This window comes from Gymnodraco acuticeps, unplaced genomic scaffold (genome assembly GCF_902827175.1).
Source record: "Gymnodraco acuticeps unplaced genomic scaffold, fGymAcu1.1, whole genome shotgun sequence".
NCBI lineage: Eukaryota > Metazoa > Chordata > Actinopteri > Perciformes > Bathydraconidae > Gymnodraco > Gymnodraco acuticeps.
The window spans coordinates 7542343-7559950 of record NW_022990295.1 but is presented as its reverse complement, the minus strand read 5'-3'; the positions used below and the strand labels follow the sequence as shown (position 1 = coordinate 7559950).

The 17608-nt window shown below is 39.3% G+C and overlaps 3 protein-coding genes across 4 annotated transcripts; 1 reads left to right on the top strand and 2 right to left on the bottom strand.

Annotated features, from left to right (window-relative positions):
- Positions 1-3682: 3682 nt before the first annotated feature.
- On the bottom strand, positions 3683-5515 carry prlh2r (prolactin releasing hormone 2 receptor). Its single transcript, XM_034222545.1, has 2 exons — positions 4562-5515; positions 3683-4040 (listed from the first exon to the last, which is right to left on the bottom strand). Exons 1-2 carry the CDS (start codon positions 5474-5476, stop codon positions 3723-3725), a joined length of 1233 nt encoding a protein of 410 aa, XP_034078436.1. The 5' UTR covers positions 5477-5515; the 3' UTR covers positions 3683-3722.
- A 6088-nt stretch (positions 5516-11603) lies between these two features.
- ccdc32 (coiled-coil domain containing 32) lies at positions 11604-13985 on the bottom strand. Its single transcript, XM_034222403.1, has 4 exons — positions 13853-13985; positions 13309-13563; positions 12652-12805; positions 11604-12271 (listed from the first exon to the last, which is right to left on the bottom strand). Exons 2-4 carry the CDS (start codon positions 13556-13558, stop codon positions 12091-12093), a joined length of 585 nt encoding a protein of 194 aa, XP_034078294.1. The 5' UTR covers positions 13559-13563; positions 13853-13985; the 3' UTR covers positions 11604-12090.
- Positions 13986-14090: 105 nt separating this feature from the next.
- pcmtl (l-isoaspartyl protein carboxyl methyltransferase, like) lies at positions 14091-17586 on the top strand. 2 transcript variants are annotated; one of them, XM_034222401.1, is made up of 9 exons: positions 14091-14154; positions 14448-14583; positions 15422-15526; positions 15656-15687; positions 15786-15890; positions 15986-16106; positions 16203-16288; positions 16520-16689; positions 16909-17586. In XM_034222401.1, exons 2-9 carry the CDS (start codon positions 14466-14468, stop codon positions 16943-16945), a joined length of 774 nt encoding a protein of 257 aa, XP_034078292.1. In that variant the 5' UTR covers positions 14091-14154; positions 14448-14465; the 3' UTR covers positions 16946-17586. The 2 variants fall into 2 exon arrangements, with proteins under 2 accessions (XP_034078292.1, XP_034078293.1); XM_034222402.1 differs by having other exon boundaries at positions 16873-17586.
- Positions 17587-17608: the final 22 nt, after the last annotated feature.

The window sequence follows — 17608 nt, the reverse complement described above, 5'->3', positions numbered from 1 at the left end:
CCTGTTTAAAGTGATCATATAACAAACAACTAATCAGTACTGATACTGTATGCTAATAGATATAGGAGTGATAATAATACAGTAAATGCTTTGAATTTCTTAGATATAGCTGCAGTATTCTTAACAGACTGGATAGCAGCAGACAATAGAAGGCTTATTACAACCAGAAGAGACATGAGACTTTGATTTTTTAGAGACTTGAGACTTGACTTGGACTCGTGACCAAAGACTTGAGACTTGATCAAGTCTCACCCCACAAAGACTTGAGACTTGGACTCGTTACCAAAGACTTGAGACTTGACTTGGACTTGCAAAAAAAGACTTGTGAACATCTCTGCCAGATGGCGCAATTGTGTATGTGCGTGTGGGGAGTCTTGCAGTGGAAAATTCGACTCTAGCGCCGCCACTGTGGGCTAAGCCCCGAATATTTCCATGTCCAGGCGACGCCCCTGGTGTTTACAGCAGTCATTTACATTTAAAGGGTTCAGAAATAATTGTCTTTAGTACATTTTGGAAAAGCATAGTCATCTCAAGTAAAACAATGTGAACAACACCAAATTATGGCTAGTAAAAATGCTAATGCTGGTAGCTTTTAAAAACCACTAGCCACAGTGGCCGGTAAAGTAAAACGTTAGCGTTAAACTCTGGTGACAACGTTTTGGAACTATTGGCCATCGGGTTGCTAAACAGTTGTCGAAAACGGGATTTATATACTTTAGAGCAGGCATCCTCAAAGTCCGGACTCCGGTCCGGATCCGGACCGAACCACAACTGTCTCTGGACTCTGAGCAAATTATACTTTTCATATGTAGGCCTATTATCTGTATCTGTGTTATCTGTGAGACATCGCCACAACGCAACGAGTCAAAATGATCCGCTATGTCCATAGACTGCAAACAGCACTGTATGTCCTGTTCCACTGTCTGTGTGTGTCTGTCAACGCATTGGTCCAATCACATTCTGCATCCCGTCATCGTTTCCCCCCCCAAACAATCTGCGAATCAGAGGCACAGTAGGGCGGGTCATCGCGAAATGTGGGTGAGAAAAATGTGTGTCTCGTCTCTTTCAACCTGTCTGAGTCAGAGCGAGAGTTTAAAAAAAAAAATTCAGAGCGAGAGTTAACAGCTCTAGTTCCATCTGTACTGTAGCTAGTAGCCTAGTTTCACCTACCGGGGTGGCAACTGACACCCTAAAAATAGGCCTTGCCACCCCAGTTGGCAGCTTTGTTTTGAAAGAAAAGTTGTGGCTCATCGGACATTTATGAGAGAAAGTCTCTAATGTCCGAGTGCAGGTGAATGCAGCACAAGATGCACGTCATGTAACCCCTCCCCCGGTCCTGGCGCGAGCGTGGAAATATGATTGGCGGCGATTTCATTTGAACGGGACGGCGCAAAACGAGAAGCATTCTGACCCAAGTACTGAAGGAATGAGGTATTTGCGGCTGTACTCAACATTGAATCAAAACGCACTAAAGCTGTTGATCTTAATACGTTTGTGAGGCGTTTTGCTGAACAAAATGGTAATCGCCGCATTCAGCTGTAATAGACAAAAACAAAAAGAGGAAATAACAGGTCAAATCAAGCAAATCCCCTCTCAGATTCCACAGCAACCAGAAGAACATAAATACTGGCTGGTGATTTGATTCATCAGCTTTGTGATAGAATACAAAATGCACAGTGCATTTCCTTAGCTGTGGATGAGTCCACTGACTGACACTACTGACAATGCTCAGTTGCTGGTGTTTGTGAGTTTTTATGATGAGGCAAAGGGGGAGTTTGTTAAAGATGCTGGGCCTGACGAACCTCAGTGGACACACAAGGGGGCAAGACATTTATAAAGCAATAATGGTAATGCTGAATGAAAGAGGGTGCAGCTGCCTTTATTAATAACTGTGCAGCTCTTACACTGCGACTCTGAGGGATCAAGCACAGACATAATAACAATGAAAACGGCTGCATACAGATTATTTTAGTTTTTGCAACCTCGTGTTAAGAATCTTGTTGCAATTGTTTAAAAGTTTGAATGACCGTAATAAACGGACCTTTGTCTTATTGAAACATTTATTTTGGACCTTTAAGATTTGTATTTGAGTACCCCTGCTTTAGAGCATAAGACTGTTGCACCATACTGTACATGCAAATGAATTGAAAGATTAAAATGTTGAACAGACAATTCCGATTCCAAGCCGAGATGCTTACAAGACCATTCAAAAACGTCATTGTTACATTGCCACTTTGAGGTCAATAAGTATCATTTTATGTGCCTGAGAAGCTGGTAGACTTTTAGGAGAGAAAAATACGAAGGAAGGATGAGGACAGCAGAATCAATAGAGCTGAATGAACATTTGGAAACGGACAGAGGGTGAGGGGTACTTTATCTTGTCGGATGGAGCTGTGGTAAAAAGGTTAACTACTGCTTTTGAAAATATGTTTCATTGATAAGAGGCAGTTAAAGCTGGGACTCAAATCCATAGCCATTAATATACACACAATTTATTTTAAATAGTAAAAGGCTTCTGCTGAAATCTTCAACAAAAGGTTTTACCGTGAGTCAGACTGTCTGAAGAGGTGAAGAAATTGCTTCAAATGGTCCCTCCTTGTGTCATGTCAGTCTTCTAGGAGTGTTTCAATTACACACCTGCAGACTTTCCACAGACTGAATCCTTTCTGATGTTGCCCCACTCTCTGTCTGTTAAACCTTTGCTGCCCTCTGAACAGCTCTATACACTAACGTACTGAATTACATGCACTGTGGCTTTTGAAATCTATATGAAAGTCAAATGTGCTGCAACACATTCTGCTTGTTGTGTTGTAGGAAACATAAAAACGTCAATGTTTTTATTAGATTTTTGTAAGAACAAGAGATGAATGCTTTCTGAGCATTTATACACAGCAAAGGGATTTGTATTTTCCCTGCTCTTTTTTTCTGTACAAAATCCTCTCCACACGCAGGCTCGGGAAACATAAAGCTGTTACTTCTCTGACATTCAGGGTGTTCATGCTCCGTCTACACGCTCAGTAAATCATTCCGTAATTTATTTTAGAAGCTTCTGCCTTCAATCAACCCCCAAATGAAACTGTACTCCACAGGAGTTTATTCAAAATCCTTGTTGTGGAGTGTTCATCAGCTCAGGGCCAAAGTGATGCATTATTTATTCATTGTCACAGAAACTCTGCGTGTTCCTATTTTGTGAACAGCTAACATTTAATGAATGGAAAGAAAATATTGATTTAAATAAACCTGTTTATTGAATGAAAGTCAACAAAATACAACAGAAAACACACACATGTGACATTAATGCTCATACACTGCCAATTAAAGTGGACTGAAATGGAAAATGAACATTAGATCAGCACATTATTAAATAAAGACATATACCATAAAGTATTAAAAAAGCTCTTAATCATGAATATGTACATCAATCAGCTAGAAAACTATAAAATATATTTTTTTATTCTTGCAAATAACAGAGCATATTTTTCTAATACTTTCAGCACATAAACCTCCTTACATTTGTTTAAAACGTAAATAATTAGGCACATAAATCCTTTGAATCAAAGCAGGCTAGTGCTGTTAAACATGTAGACATTCAGCATAAGATACATTTTTCTTGTCAGTATGAACACCTTCAGAATACATCTGAAATGCAGAAGAATCACTGCGTCATCTCTGGGAAACACCAGGGGATCAAATGTGTGTGCGTCGTCAGTCCAAACCGAAATTTAAGCGTAGTTGTCTTGAGGAATTACGTTATGTGCAGAAGCTTCTGGTATCTCCGTGAAGGTGTGGAGGCGCAGCACTCTGTGTGACATTATCAGGATGCTTGACCCTTGACCCCTGTCCTTTCCTTTGCTCCTCCTCTGGGGCAGGAGGTGGCGACACAGGTAGGACAGGAACTTGTTGTGCAATGAGGCGTAGATGAAAGGGTTGTAGCAGGAGGAGCTCATGGCGATCAGGTGAGTGGAGACCTGGATGATGTTCACGTAATTCTTCCCTAAGATTGAGAAGTCTGTGTCCAGGTCGCGGATCAAGTTCACCACCTGGGAAGTTAAACTTTGTTTAGCATTCAGCAATCATACAAGAATAGAAGTCATCTGAAACTTAATTCAAGAATAACATCTTTGTGAATTTGTTTTTCATAAAGGATTAGTATGGATTAGGACCTAGTCCATACTAATTTAAATTAGTATTATTATTATTCAAATTTATTTTTTAATGGTAAAGGGGTGTACCTAATCATTAGGTACACACCTTTACCATTAAAAAATAAATCAGTTCAAGGATTCATAGTTGCTGAATACTTCACTTGTGAATCCATGTTTTTAGTGAGCATACATCTCGATGAATGAGAATCAGATTGTACAGCTAGTAGTTGTGTGTCGTTTTTGAATTTTTTCTTTACCATGCATTCATTCCGATGTTTTGGTTTCAAAAGGTAACACGGGGTGAGTAACCGATTTAAAGATGGTGCACTGCAACCACAAAAGGATTATTTTAACAATGAAATGATTCATCACTCATGAAGGCCTATTCACCAAAACACTCATTTTTGCATCTGTACCTGTAAGGGAAGCCAGGAGAAAGCGAAGCAGAGGACGGACACCAGCAGCAGGTAGAAGGTCTTCCTCCTCCGTCTGCTCCACACTGACCTCGCAGATCTTAGCTCTTGACACGCCGTCAAGCCAGACATGTTCCTCTGCTTCAGCTGATATGATATAGCACAGTAGGAGATGGAAACAGCAGCCAGTGGGACAAAGTAGGAGAAGAAGAGAATGAAACAGGAGTAGATGAGACGGCCTCGCTCCTGTCCATCCCAGAACTCCTCGCACACGGCCATCTGAAGCCCCGCAGCCCTCAGGTCCAGGTGAACGGTGTGCAGGGCTGTAGGTGTGGATAACGCCAGAGAGGAGAGCCAGATCAGAATCACTAGACCCCAGCAGAACTGGCACCCTGCTCTTTTGCGGATGGGATAAGCAACAACCACGTAACGATCCACTGCGATGGCCATGAGGGACAACACGGCAGCGTACACGGCTGCAGACTGCATGATGGAGACAAAAAGACACATGTGGGGTCCAAACACCCATCCACGCTGGTCAAAAGCATAGGATGCAGTCAGGGGGACGCAGAAGATGCACATGACAAGGTCTCCCAGTGCCAGGTTGCTGATGAGGAAGTTCGTGGTGTTGTGTCTTTTCTTGTTGTGCCAGGTGAGGAAGAGCAGGAGGAGGTTGCCGGAGCAGGCGACCAGCACCACGACAGAGTAAAGGGGGATAAAGATGGGCTTCAGGTCGTACAGGAGGTCCAGACCAGAAAAAGATGGGGCTGAAAACGGGGAGGCGGAAAAGAAAGGATGAGAGAAGTTCCAACAGGAGGAGGACGAGGTGGGTGAAGAGTCAGGCATGGGTGGGGATGAAGAAGAGGCCGGAGTAGAGGAGTTCCCTCTGGAACAGTTTGAAAATGTCCCCCAGTCCATGGCTGCAGGCAGAACGAAAGTTATTCCTAACCTGCTGCATATTTTGCATATAGGATACATCATATAAAGCAATTCTATTGAACCCAAAGCGACTTGAACACCATAATGAGATATGGAGATTGAAGACATGATTGAAGAGTGAGACAAATTAGTTTCAATCTTCAAAACTCTTGATCAACCTCATTCATAGGCTGAATGGCTCTAAATCCCTCTCAACTATAATACGTCTCTACTTCCATCTGCTTCATCTTCACATCATCTTATCTTCCTCTACTCTTCATTCTGCACTCCCAAATCTCCCATTCTTTGGTTCTCAAAACTAAACAACCGTCTAATCCATGTGAGCTTCTTTTTGACCCTTCTTTACTTTTTCCATATAATGCACAGATACCATCCCAGAAACAAAACTGAGTCTCAAAGATTGGCCTGATAACCCGCTCAAACAATTGTAGATGAAGTCCCTTCTGACGTCAATGGTCCGGCTTCTGCTGAGCAACAGGGGCTCCTCGCTTCCACTATACAAACTGATTACATGTGTTAAAGGGGACATGCATGCTGATTTGTTCAAATGTTTGCACAGAGGCTTGGAAATTCTGTTCTTCATGGCTGTGACTGAATATTTGGTAAATTTATAAAAACAACATGACAGCAGTTGAGAGGGGGCGAGAGCACTTTAATGTGACTTTAGTTTTTAAATTTGAAAGGGAAATAAATCTGTCTTAAAAATGAAAGGGTTTTGACTGTAAAGCACCACTTTGTATTATGTTTAAGCTTCATTAAGCAGAGCATCCTCATATTGACAATTTCATTATATAAAAAAAGCAATGAATCACAGAATATCTACAAAAACATACAAAACAAATCTAGTCAGATTAGCCAATGGTCTAAAAGAAATGAGAAAGTGTCATCTCTAAATGAAAAATGTCACCATGGCCTGATATAGAGCATGAAGAAGTGCTTATTAATGAACTAGTTAGGCTTAGACATCCTGAAAACAACATTTTTCATAATGTTATTGAATTTCTCTGACTAAAATTTAAGAATTTTCTAAGATAGATGGTAAAATCTTGTCCAAAACAGATGAATAGGTCCTTTTCTCATGCTGATCCAGCTTATTACCTAATTTAACTGACCTTATACATTGATTTGACAAAAAAATGAGCAAACACTTTTCTTTTTTTTTATCAATCTGACAAGCCCTTAATACACAAACTACATATCCCTCTTGTATCAGTCAACCATTCATTCCCATAGAAACAATCTAATGCAAATTTGACAGCTTTATTGAGTGCATGCATTTTCTAAAAAGTAGGAATTAAAATAAATATCACCTTCTGAGAGTTGTCAATGAGACATTTCTTTAATGACTTGGAATGTCCGGCATCTATTTGTGTCCTCGGATCGCAGTCAGTCCAACTGTTGTGCTGCCTCGCCACTTCACTGCAGAATAAAGAGGTGTGCTCTCTTTCTCTCTCTCTCTCACAGCAGAGGACGTGCTCATGTTAGTGACCACCTCCAGTGGGATGGTTTGACTATAATTACCCCCAATAAACAATCATTATAATATTATAGCATTCATATAGTACAGTGCCAATTTGGCAATAAATAGCAGATTTATAATGGTTGTTTTTATGGCATGGTATCCCTATTATTTTCCTATTGGGTCTTTGGTGACTTTGGTTTTATAAAATACATTTCTAGTGATCCTGTTACATTGTTTTTCCGATATTGTCACTCATTTAACCTGCATTTACACTGTAAAATACGTCTTCAAGGATTGGAAGACCGGACTTTGACTTAAAAATATTTTATCCCTGAGTCGCTTGTTTGATGTTAAAAGTCAAGCTGTGAAGTGTTTCCTCAATGAGGCCACCTTCTAGACAAACACACCCAGAAACCTACATTGGGGAACTGAAATTAAAGGATTAAGTGACTAACCACGACCTTTCTCTAGCGGTACACACGTTTAATATTCATTAAGCTAAAACTAATTCAAAAATGATGAGTCCCGGAAACAAAGCTACTAAAAGATCTGTTATTCACAAACTGAGTATATCTAAAGGGTATTTCAGGACAAAAATCAGTATCCTCATACTCCTTGTATGGAGCATGTCCATGAACAATGTGAAGTGGAAATATTTAAGGATTTGTAAAGAGGTGTTATTATATTTATGCTAATTTAGGATCAGGCTTAGAACAAGTTTGTATCAAACAATGGTCACTGTCAATGCAACAAAGCACCCAATTTCGCAGCACACTTTTTGCTATATTTTCCATAATCTGTATAAGAAGGTATTTACTAGTATTGTTGACTCATAGGTGCAGTAACCTTAGTACTTTAGCTTGGTCAAAACGATATTAAAGGTATTGAGGCATTACCTGTTTTTTGGAAAAGGATGTATCATGGATTTATGAAGGACGGAACATGACTTAAGTATAAATAAATAAATGTATGAAGAAATACAGGAATAAATAAATAAATACGTAAATAAATAAATAAATACAGGAATAAATAAATACAGGAATAAATACAGAAATAAATAAATGTTGAAAAGAATAAATGCATAAATAAATATGGAAATAAATACATCAATGTATAAATAAATAAATAAAAGTCGAAAATAAAACAGAACACACGTTATTATATATCTTTCATTTATTTCTACATTTACGCGACATACATTTATGTATTTATGTGTCCGTATGCTAATGAGGTGGGCGGTCCTAACCTCAGTCTGAAGCAGGATTGGTTACAGGAGTGTGTGATCATTTCTGGCAGAGGGCTCTACTACTAACGCCTGGATAACCGCGCTGATTCGAATGCAGGAGCTTTACTGTTTAGCCCTTATCTTTATACATCCATGGTTTATCCACAGTTGTAAGGTTTATTTATGGATATTGATTTAAGAGCCATTGGAGATCATTTACGATCATTAGCGGACCATTTAGAGAACGGAGAACCAAAGACTATGTCCAGTTTCGTGTGGAACGATGTATAGAGGACTTGGCTCAGCTCGACATGATGTGACTTGCCACAAATCTATTGCTTCTGCCTGGCTCCAACAATTGGCGAATCCTGCTTCAGACTGAGGTTAGGACCGCCCACCTCATTAGCATACGGACACATAAATACATAAATAAATAAATGTATGTCGCGTAAATGTAGAAATAAATGAAAGATATATAATAACGTGTGTTCTGTTTTATTTTCGACTTTTATTTATTTATTTATACATTGATGTATTTATTTCCATATTTATTTATGCATTTATTCTTTTATTTATTTATTTGTGTATTCATTTCAACATTTATTTATTTCTGTATTTATTTATTCCTGTATTTATTTATTCCTGTATTTATTTATTTATTTACGTATTTATTTATTTATTCCTGTATTTCTTCATACATTTATTTATTTATACTTAAGTCATGTTCCGTCCTCCATATGGTTTATGCATGCAATCAGCCTTTGTAATTACAGATGCAACATGTTGTGAACTCTGTCTTGTTAGTTTCAGGTCTTCAGCGTTTCTTTCCTAATGTTGTGGCTCTCTTGATTTCTAAAGATTATGTTAATGGTTATTTGACCAAAAACAAAGGTTGTGTATTTTTTATAACATTGTATTTATTTTCATCACAACTGTCCATGATTGCTTTTAATGGAGATATTTACTTTGGGCCACATCAAACACACTCTAATGGTGGAGCCTGCTGTCTGTCATGCTGAGTGATAGTAGTCCAACCTTATCTTGTAAGCTCCATTGGTTATGTGAGTGATATTGGACTTGTGTACAACCTGTCAACAAATACATGGTATCCAGTTTGCAGATTCATGAGGCAATCCAACTCTAGAAAAAGCAAAAAACAACTGTGTCCACTGTTTAATCACTGCTATTGTTGGCCAACACAAAAAGCTTGAAGCCCAATTTGGTTTCCATTCTTGTCATGTATTTTATTCATGGGGAGAAGCCTCAGGTGGAAAAGACAGCATTAGTAAAGTATACCATCACCTTTCTCATGTGAAGGGTGTCTCATTATGCCTCTCTGTCCCTCTCTTGCTCACATTTCACCTCCCCAAGTCACCTGACTCTCACATCCAGCCACCCCCTTCTGACCTGCAGTGACTCCTTTCAGCCATTCCCATTACTTCCTGCACAACTGGTTTCCACATTCTCTCATTGGATCTGTGGATAATTATCCATCCCTTTTCCACTTTTAGACATCGGATTGTCAATGTATTTTTGTGTCATTTTAAGCCTATATTATCATGTAATCTGAACCATATTTGTACCTGCCTGCATTCACTCTTTCCGGCCCTATTCCTGCTATCCCGTGGCCTTTAACCAACTTCTGTCCACACAAGCCAGTTAAGCGCATTTATGCACCTTTTAAATAAATGTTCGTTATGGAGTAGTATCTGCATCCATCTTGGCCTCGACCTCTCCCGATGGGATGACTGTGAATGTAAAACTTAATTCACATTTGATTGTGGATCCCTCTTGGTGTCAATACACGGCCATGACCCCTACCACTTGAGGAGGGGTGATAGAGCTGCTTGAATACAGAGGGGGCGGGGGAAGCTGCAGCAGAAGTAATAATACTGACATAAATAATTGAATCTGACAATCTCACACTATTGGTATTGCATTTGTACGTGTAAGTGTTTTTTACTATCAATTTTTATATTATTGTGTTGGTACAATTATACTATTTTTTTCCCCCCCTCTTTCCTCAACCGAGGACATTTAGGGTTAAATGGCTGCCATAACCCTTTTTCTCAGGGGACACCACTGGGGGATTCTTTTAATAATACCTCCCACATATGGAAATGACATTTTAATCAAGAATAGATGCCAATCAAACTTTAATTTCCTGCCATTCGCTGCTTCAAAATATAATCCGTCATCCCAATCTAACCTTTTACCACAAAGCAAGGCTCTCCAAACCTTGAGTTGGAAAGTCACTGACTTGTCTCACTTAAACTGAAAGAAGCATCCTCAAGAATAAGACACATAAATTCCACTTAATTATATAAAAATAAGATGCAGTTTGATCTGCTTTAGATAAAGACATTTTTTAAAAAAGTGTTTTCAGTTAATTTCACATATTTCAAGCCTTTGGGTCCTGAAAAATAATCAAGGTGGTTTTCATGTCAAGGGCCTCACCGGAAAATGTATTCACATTACAAAATGAAGCCATGGTGGCTTTTATTCAGATGAGCACTATTTGATCAAATCTTCCCAAGCTGAATTGATATCATTCAGAATAACACTAATTTGCCAGCATATTACATAAAGATGGCTGACAGTAATAGTTTTTTAATACAACAGATTTGCTTAAACCGTGACTTTATGAAGTTTGAAATGTTTAGTTTTTGATCAAACTTTGTTTTCGATAGGTGTTAATTCAACTTTGAAGGGTCTACTTTGTGTGGCAGTTCAACTGTGCTGCAAACGAGTCAACTTTACCATACTGGTATAACCACATTTTTGTTGGATTTGAGTTGTTATTGAATTTCACTTCCTCATATTTTGCTCATATTTTGATCTTAAGTGTTCCCAACACAGCTCGGCCTGAAAACACCTAGACTGATAAGCTACAATGATGCTTTGATGTTTAAGCTTCCTTGGGAACCTGATTTGATCTCAAATACTAAATGTTAGATCCTATATTTCTCATAATGCCACTCAGTAGCTTCACTGCATGCTACACCCACAGCATCTACACTTTGCAGATAAAGAACATTTGGTTATTTGATACCATCTTGAGATATTGCTGTCAAAAAGGCTTCCTGCACTATTAAAGAATAACACAATCCTTAATCCCAAAGGCTGCGTTCAGAATCACAAACTGTTTTTTTACTTTTAGTTTTTTCTGCAACAGCCAACCTGCTGTCCGCATGCAGTATAAATACAATTGGGATACAATAGTCTTATCCTTGCACTTCGAACATTAACCCTTATGCTGTCTTGCTCAAAAGTATTTTGTTTTAAAGATAACTAAGGATGTATGGGTATTGAAAATGCAAGAATATTCTATTCTAAATTTTAGTTGTACTATTGATAGTGCAATCCAGCTAAATTAAAGTCCCTTGGTTCAGCCTATGTGCAGAACAAATCAATTATACTTTTTTTTCAAACGTAGGTAAAACTTTATTAGTAAAATTAACATGGCAAACATAAAGACATTCGCAATATGATAAAATATGTTCAGGCATAGATCAGAGTATTGCTTCTCAAGATGATACCATTTTTAAAAACCTTTAAAACAGAACTGCACGTGGTCCTTCATTAACCTTTCAATATGTATTCAAAAGTAGAGAGCCGTTCTTGTTACAGATATAATGGGGGTCACTACAAAGACTAGATGCTAATTTTACTGCTACAGGACAAAAATAATCTAAATTAAAGTTCTTTATTTGGTGGTGTGATTTAGTAGAAGGGATGAATAACAAGGATTGAAGAAGTACTTAACACTCAGTTGCTGGGGATACGGGGGATGATGATGGGCTGTAATTACCTTTTTGACCACTGTTCACAAAAGCTTTGGCCAAAATGGCAATGGTTAATGCAAGCCGAATGAGTTCTTTTTTCAGTGTTACTATTTTAACACACTCATTTCTCCGGGCTGTGAGCATCATCTTCCTCTGGTTTGTCTTCATCTCTCTTTTCCTCTTCACTCTGGTTTGGTTCAGCTGTTTCATTATTCTGAGACGGCCTCAGAAGGAACTCCAGCTCTTCTGCGCTAATGGCCACCTTTTCAGGAATCAGCCACCTCTTAAAGTGTTCAATAGCACTAGGAAAGAGAAGTACACAAGAAGGTAAAGTAGAAAGTCTAAGACCAGAAGAGTATTAAGCACAGGACACAAGTTTTATCCTTGCAACACAAAATGTGAAATAATTGAAAGAAAACGCAGGTATATTCGAGCATACTACAGGAAAATAGGTTACCAAAGGTTGTTTTGCAGTTATTTTTGCAACATTCAAAGTTAGAATATATAATGAAAACAAAAAAATAAGATATCGTCTTTAATTGGGCTTAAATGGACAGATATCAGCAGATCACAAACCAAGAAGAGGATACAAGCTCTCTTCAGGCAAGATAACCCTTCACCTAATGTTTGAATCCTGTCAAAACACCTTGTGTTAATGCATAACCGTTGCTTCCCATCTTACCTTTGATCCATTTCCCCGCCTTGAAAGAGCTCTGAGGCCTGAGCATCGTGCAGAAATCTATCCCAGCATTCTTTTTTAGCTTGAGACAAGGAGCGCAACATGTCCTTGGATGTCACATCACTTGACTGGCCCTTTATCTTCTTCAGGCGGTTCTCTGCACCAAAATGTAGGCAAAAAAACAGATTTGACATTAAAAAAAATCAGGATGCAGATTAGTCTGAGACTCAGTATACCCATGATTTGGCCATTTTTTTCACCATAATCCTTGTGGTTGTTCCCTCAATTTATCCTTAAGTAAATTATTCTTTCGTAAAATTTGTATTTTCATTATTGATTAATCTAAAGTATGTCATCTCAGTTGATTGATTAATAATTTAGTCCAGGGCTGCACATATTGTTATATAAAACAGATCAAATATAAATTGCCGTTTTTTTGTTGTTATTGCATCTAAAAAATACAAAATGTGCAACTATTGTTTCCTATTAACCTGTGGCACACATTTAGTACCAAGGAAAGGCAACCTTAATTAATTTTATATTGTGTAAGAAAATGGTTTTTTTTAAAAACGCCTTTTGGGACCAAAACCATATCATTCCTATTATCTATCATACTACTTGTTTGGGGATGAAGGGACAAAGCAGGAAAGATGTCTGTACCTAAACTGGCTATGTAGATATCAGAATCCTCCATGGGTTCCCATATGGCGTCAGAAGAACTGTCATTTGTCCCGTTTGAGTGACCATTGACCTGCACTCCCACTTGTGCTGCTGGCTCGAATGAGTCTCTGAACTCCGTGTTGATCTCCGGGGCGGCTGCAGCCTGGGACCCCGGCAGACTGGAGCAGATCTCGGTCCACAGCTCCCCGCTGGACCGGGCCCCCTCCTGGCTCCTGAAGTCGTCAATCATTGTGACTAACCGAGAGCAGAAGTCAACAATAGTTAGCATTAGCCACATTTGTTTATGTTCTAGTGGTTCCTTCAGGTACATTATAACAGGCCTGTAAGACATCTAGATACCAAGGAAGGCAAACAATGCAGAAACCCAAACAACGTTACTTAACAGTTTACAGTTTTATCTCAAAACTGAGCTTTCCTTTACATCAACATACCTAGCCTAACATGGGTCTAACTTCTCGTGGTGCATGTCAAATGTTCTTCACACGATTTTCATGATACTACATTACAAATAAATAAGTCTTACCTGTGTGAGTAATCAATAGAATAACCGTTATTTATTCTGTTGTATTAATTTTAAGATAAAAGATTAGCCTCACAAGCTAACCGTGCCCATGATCCACAATTTTTAACGAGCAACATCCAACATCCCACTTCCTTATTTGGGCGCATGTGATTGGACGTCGTAACCGTCCATCAAACTGTTTTGAATTGTGATTGGATCTCTTGAGGTTTCATGCCTGATAGTGCTTATCCTATTGGCTGTTTCGCTCAGTAGGGAGTCAGGAAGTTTGTCTCAGCTGGAAGGAACAGTGCAGAACTTCCAAGGTAAATACGCTCTGCTAACCTCTCTATATGTGCTTTATTCACAAGTATTGCTCATTTGTAGAACTGGCATTAGCATTTTCAACTGTTGCATTGTATTAAACATTTATAATGTAACGTTAACTTGGTCGTGGTTATTTAATCAGCTCTCTGGTTGACTGTCAAGTGCATGCTATTGTGTAAATATCGTATTATGCCATATTAAATCGTATCATTACCGACCATTTAATGTATGTTTAAGATGTTACATCTATATGTCCTCCGGCTTGCATGCGCTGATCATCACGCCACTGCAGTGAGACCCAGTGTAGGAGATGCACGCTGCGGTGCGCCTGGCATTAGTGGCCGTCCCGATGGGTGTGTTGCTGTCCCGGACCATGGCGTGGATGTCCAGCGGCAAAACACACGCAGAGCTCATCAGCAGGCTGAGGGGTAATGTGCTGATGCTTGGACATCACAGGGTCTTAGGCTCACATATCTCAAGGTCAAGCTAATAAAGACATTTATTTTTACTTTACTAGCCTATATGGTTTCTATTATGTTGATTTTTCTTTATTTTTGTTTGTTACCTTTTATTTGTATTTTTACTTATTGTATGGTTTGTCAGCTGAGCTGTGTGATTTGTGGGTACTTGTGGGTTATGTCGCCACTTTTTTTTGTCTTTTTCAGAGTCTCTAAATAAATACGCACTTTTTTTGTACCCTAACCATCTTAAGACCTACCTGGCCGAGTTCATGTGGAGGAGCAAGCTACCCGCTAGAGTCGATGCATCAAATAATAAAGTGGCGACAGATAAGCCACAAGTACCGATTTTTGTATTGTATTCATTTCTTTCTCTGTAGGAGCTCTTTGTTCTGGAGGTTTTAAAGTGCTTTACACATAAAGCTGTATTGAGGTGTATAGTGTTGTCCTTTTGTATGTGTATCTTGCTTTATTGTAGACAACTCAGGAGACAGTGAGTATTGTTAACTGTGCTTTATTCACGCTCTGTACTACATCATAACTGGTGTCACTCATATAACATTCCGGGTATTCACAACTCCGGAGCAATATGTCACAACATTACAAGGTGTTAGTCAGAAGGTATGATGGATCATTTTACAGAGATTTTAAATGAAAAGTAAAATGACAAATAAACTATAAATATATTTTATGACTCACAATTATCAGGGCATATTTAAAAAAACAAAAACGGAATAATTCTCAAAATGTATTACATTTTGCACTAACATGGAAAATGATTTTCATTGTCTCCTCTCTTCTTCCCCAGATCACGGGGTGATCCGCAGTGACCGAGTGTTTGATGCCATGCTGGCTACAGACAGAGGGCTCTACTCCATAGATTATCCTTATGCAGACTCTCCTCAAACAATAGGTTTTTATTTCAGTTGCTCTTCACAGACCATTTCATGTATTTGCCCGACAATACGAGTACTTTATGTTTTGTGTTTCATGAGCACAGATATTTGCTGTGACTTTGTGTTGTGACATTTTCTTATCACAGGCTACAGAGCGACCATCAGTGCCCCCCACATGGTGAGTAACAACACTCTACTGCTGCGAGACCTCCTATTATTCAGTTTTAATGTACATACACATGATTGGCTAAATGACTTCCTGTGGTGGTTTGACAGCATGCTCATGCTTTGGAGCTGTTAAGTGACCAACTAACTGAAGGAGCATCTGCACTCGATGTGGGTTCAGGAAGTGGATATCTCACAGCCTGCTTCGCAAGGATGGTAGGTTCTGTACACACTTTTACATGTTTCCTACAAGTTTGCGTGAAATACAGTGTATGATTGAGTGCACTGGATGCATTTTCTGTTGTTTGTAGACAGGACCCAGTGGTAGAGTGGTCGGAATTGAACACATTGATGAACTGCTTAAAATATCAATAAAAAAAGTGCAAGGGGACGACCCAGAACTGCTCACATCTGGACGCATCAAACTTGTAGGCGAGTCAGAAGATTCACAAATAATGCCCTTTTCTAATTTTGATGTTGCACAGCGATAGAGATTTTATTAAAAGTCATACCTGCATCCATCCACAGTGGGAGATGGAAGACTCGGCCACCCAGAAGGAGCGCCGTATGATGCCATTCATGTTGGTGCAGCTGCAGCTACTGTTCCCAAGGCTGTAAGGACGCATATGACTTTGACTCTTGTGAAAGAGAAGCACTTTTAGGGCAAAATCCACAAACAAAGCACATTCAGTCAAGGTTAAAACACACTGCAGTACATCTTATAAGTAATTCTCAAACAGCTAATGGTCTTTAAAGAATATTTCCTAAAGTGCTGTAAGCTGTTGGATCAGAATTGTCTCCACCCTCATGGGAAATTTCTGTTTTCTGCCATCTGTTTGTTAAAGCTCTTGGAGCAGCTGAAGCCTGGGGGACGGTTGGTTCTCCCAGTCGGCCCTGAAGGTGGCAGTCAGGTGCTAGAACAGTACGATAAGCAGAGTGATGGGACCTTCCTGAAGAAAGCTTTGATGGGAGTGGTTTACGTCCCACTGACTGACAAGAGACGCCAGTGGCCTGGGTACTGCTCAAAAACTCAAATTTCTAACCTTGATATTTATAGGAAAACCACTTTATGTGCTGACTAACCTCCAGCAGGGGCCTCTGTGATCTTCAGTGTGTTTTGTTCCTCATGAGTCACATCCACCTCTGCTCTATAGCTTGATTCTGATGATATCCACAATGTCCTTCCTTCTGTCCCCAGAGGTGAGCTCTGACTGCAGTGTGGTTGCCCCCGCAGGAGGTGGCGTTGGTGCTGCGTCTCCGGGGCCCCTTAGCCCTCCTCATGGTTTCACTGAGCTCCTGTCTTAACGGCCACCTGCCCCGCTGGGTCGTCACCTAGCAACGTACAAGGAGGATCTCACCCTGTTTGCCCAACCAGATTGTGTTCAAAGGATGATAAAACAGTGAGAGACTGAGAATGAATGACCACCGCTGGACTGATGACCTTAAATCCAGTGTCCATTAGAGAGTGATACTGTGGATAACTAAGGGAGGCTGTCCGGGATCTAAGTGATTCACAGTATTATTTATGGGTGAGTCAGTAAAGAGAAAAATGCACTTAAGGAGGTAGCCTACAGGATTACTTTCTTTTGGAAGCTTGTGGTCATTTCAGATGAGAGTTAATATGTGACCCTGTGTGCAATCTTATGGGATGTTTTGGCTATGAATAACACATAAAGATACACCCAAATTCTAGCCATGGAAGTTTAATGAAAAATTCTGCAAATCAAAAGGAAATAATATATATTTTGTAGTAAGAATCCTTCTCTTACTGCTTTTTATATTGTATGTTAAAGATATGTGCTCTTTGACATTGATTATGTACAGCAGAGTGGGCATTGTGCCAAAATGTTTTACTATACAAAAAGTAAATTATGTGTACACAGATTAATGAAATAAACCCACTAAACAGAAACTTGATTGTTTTTCATTTTTCT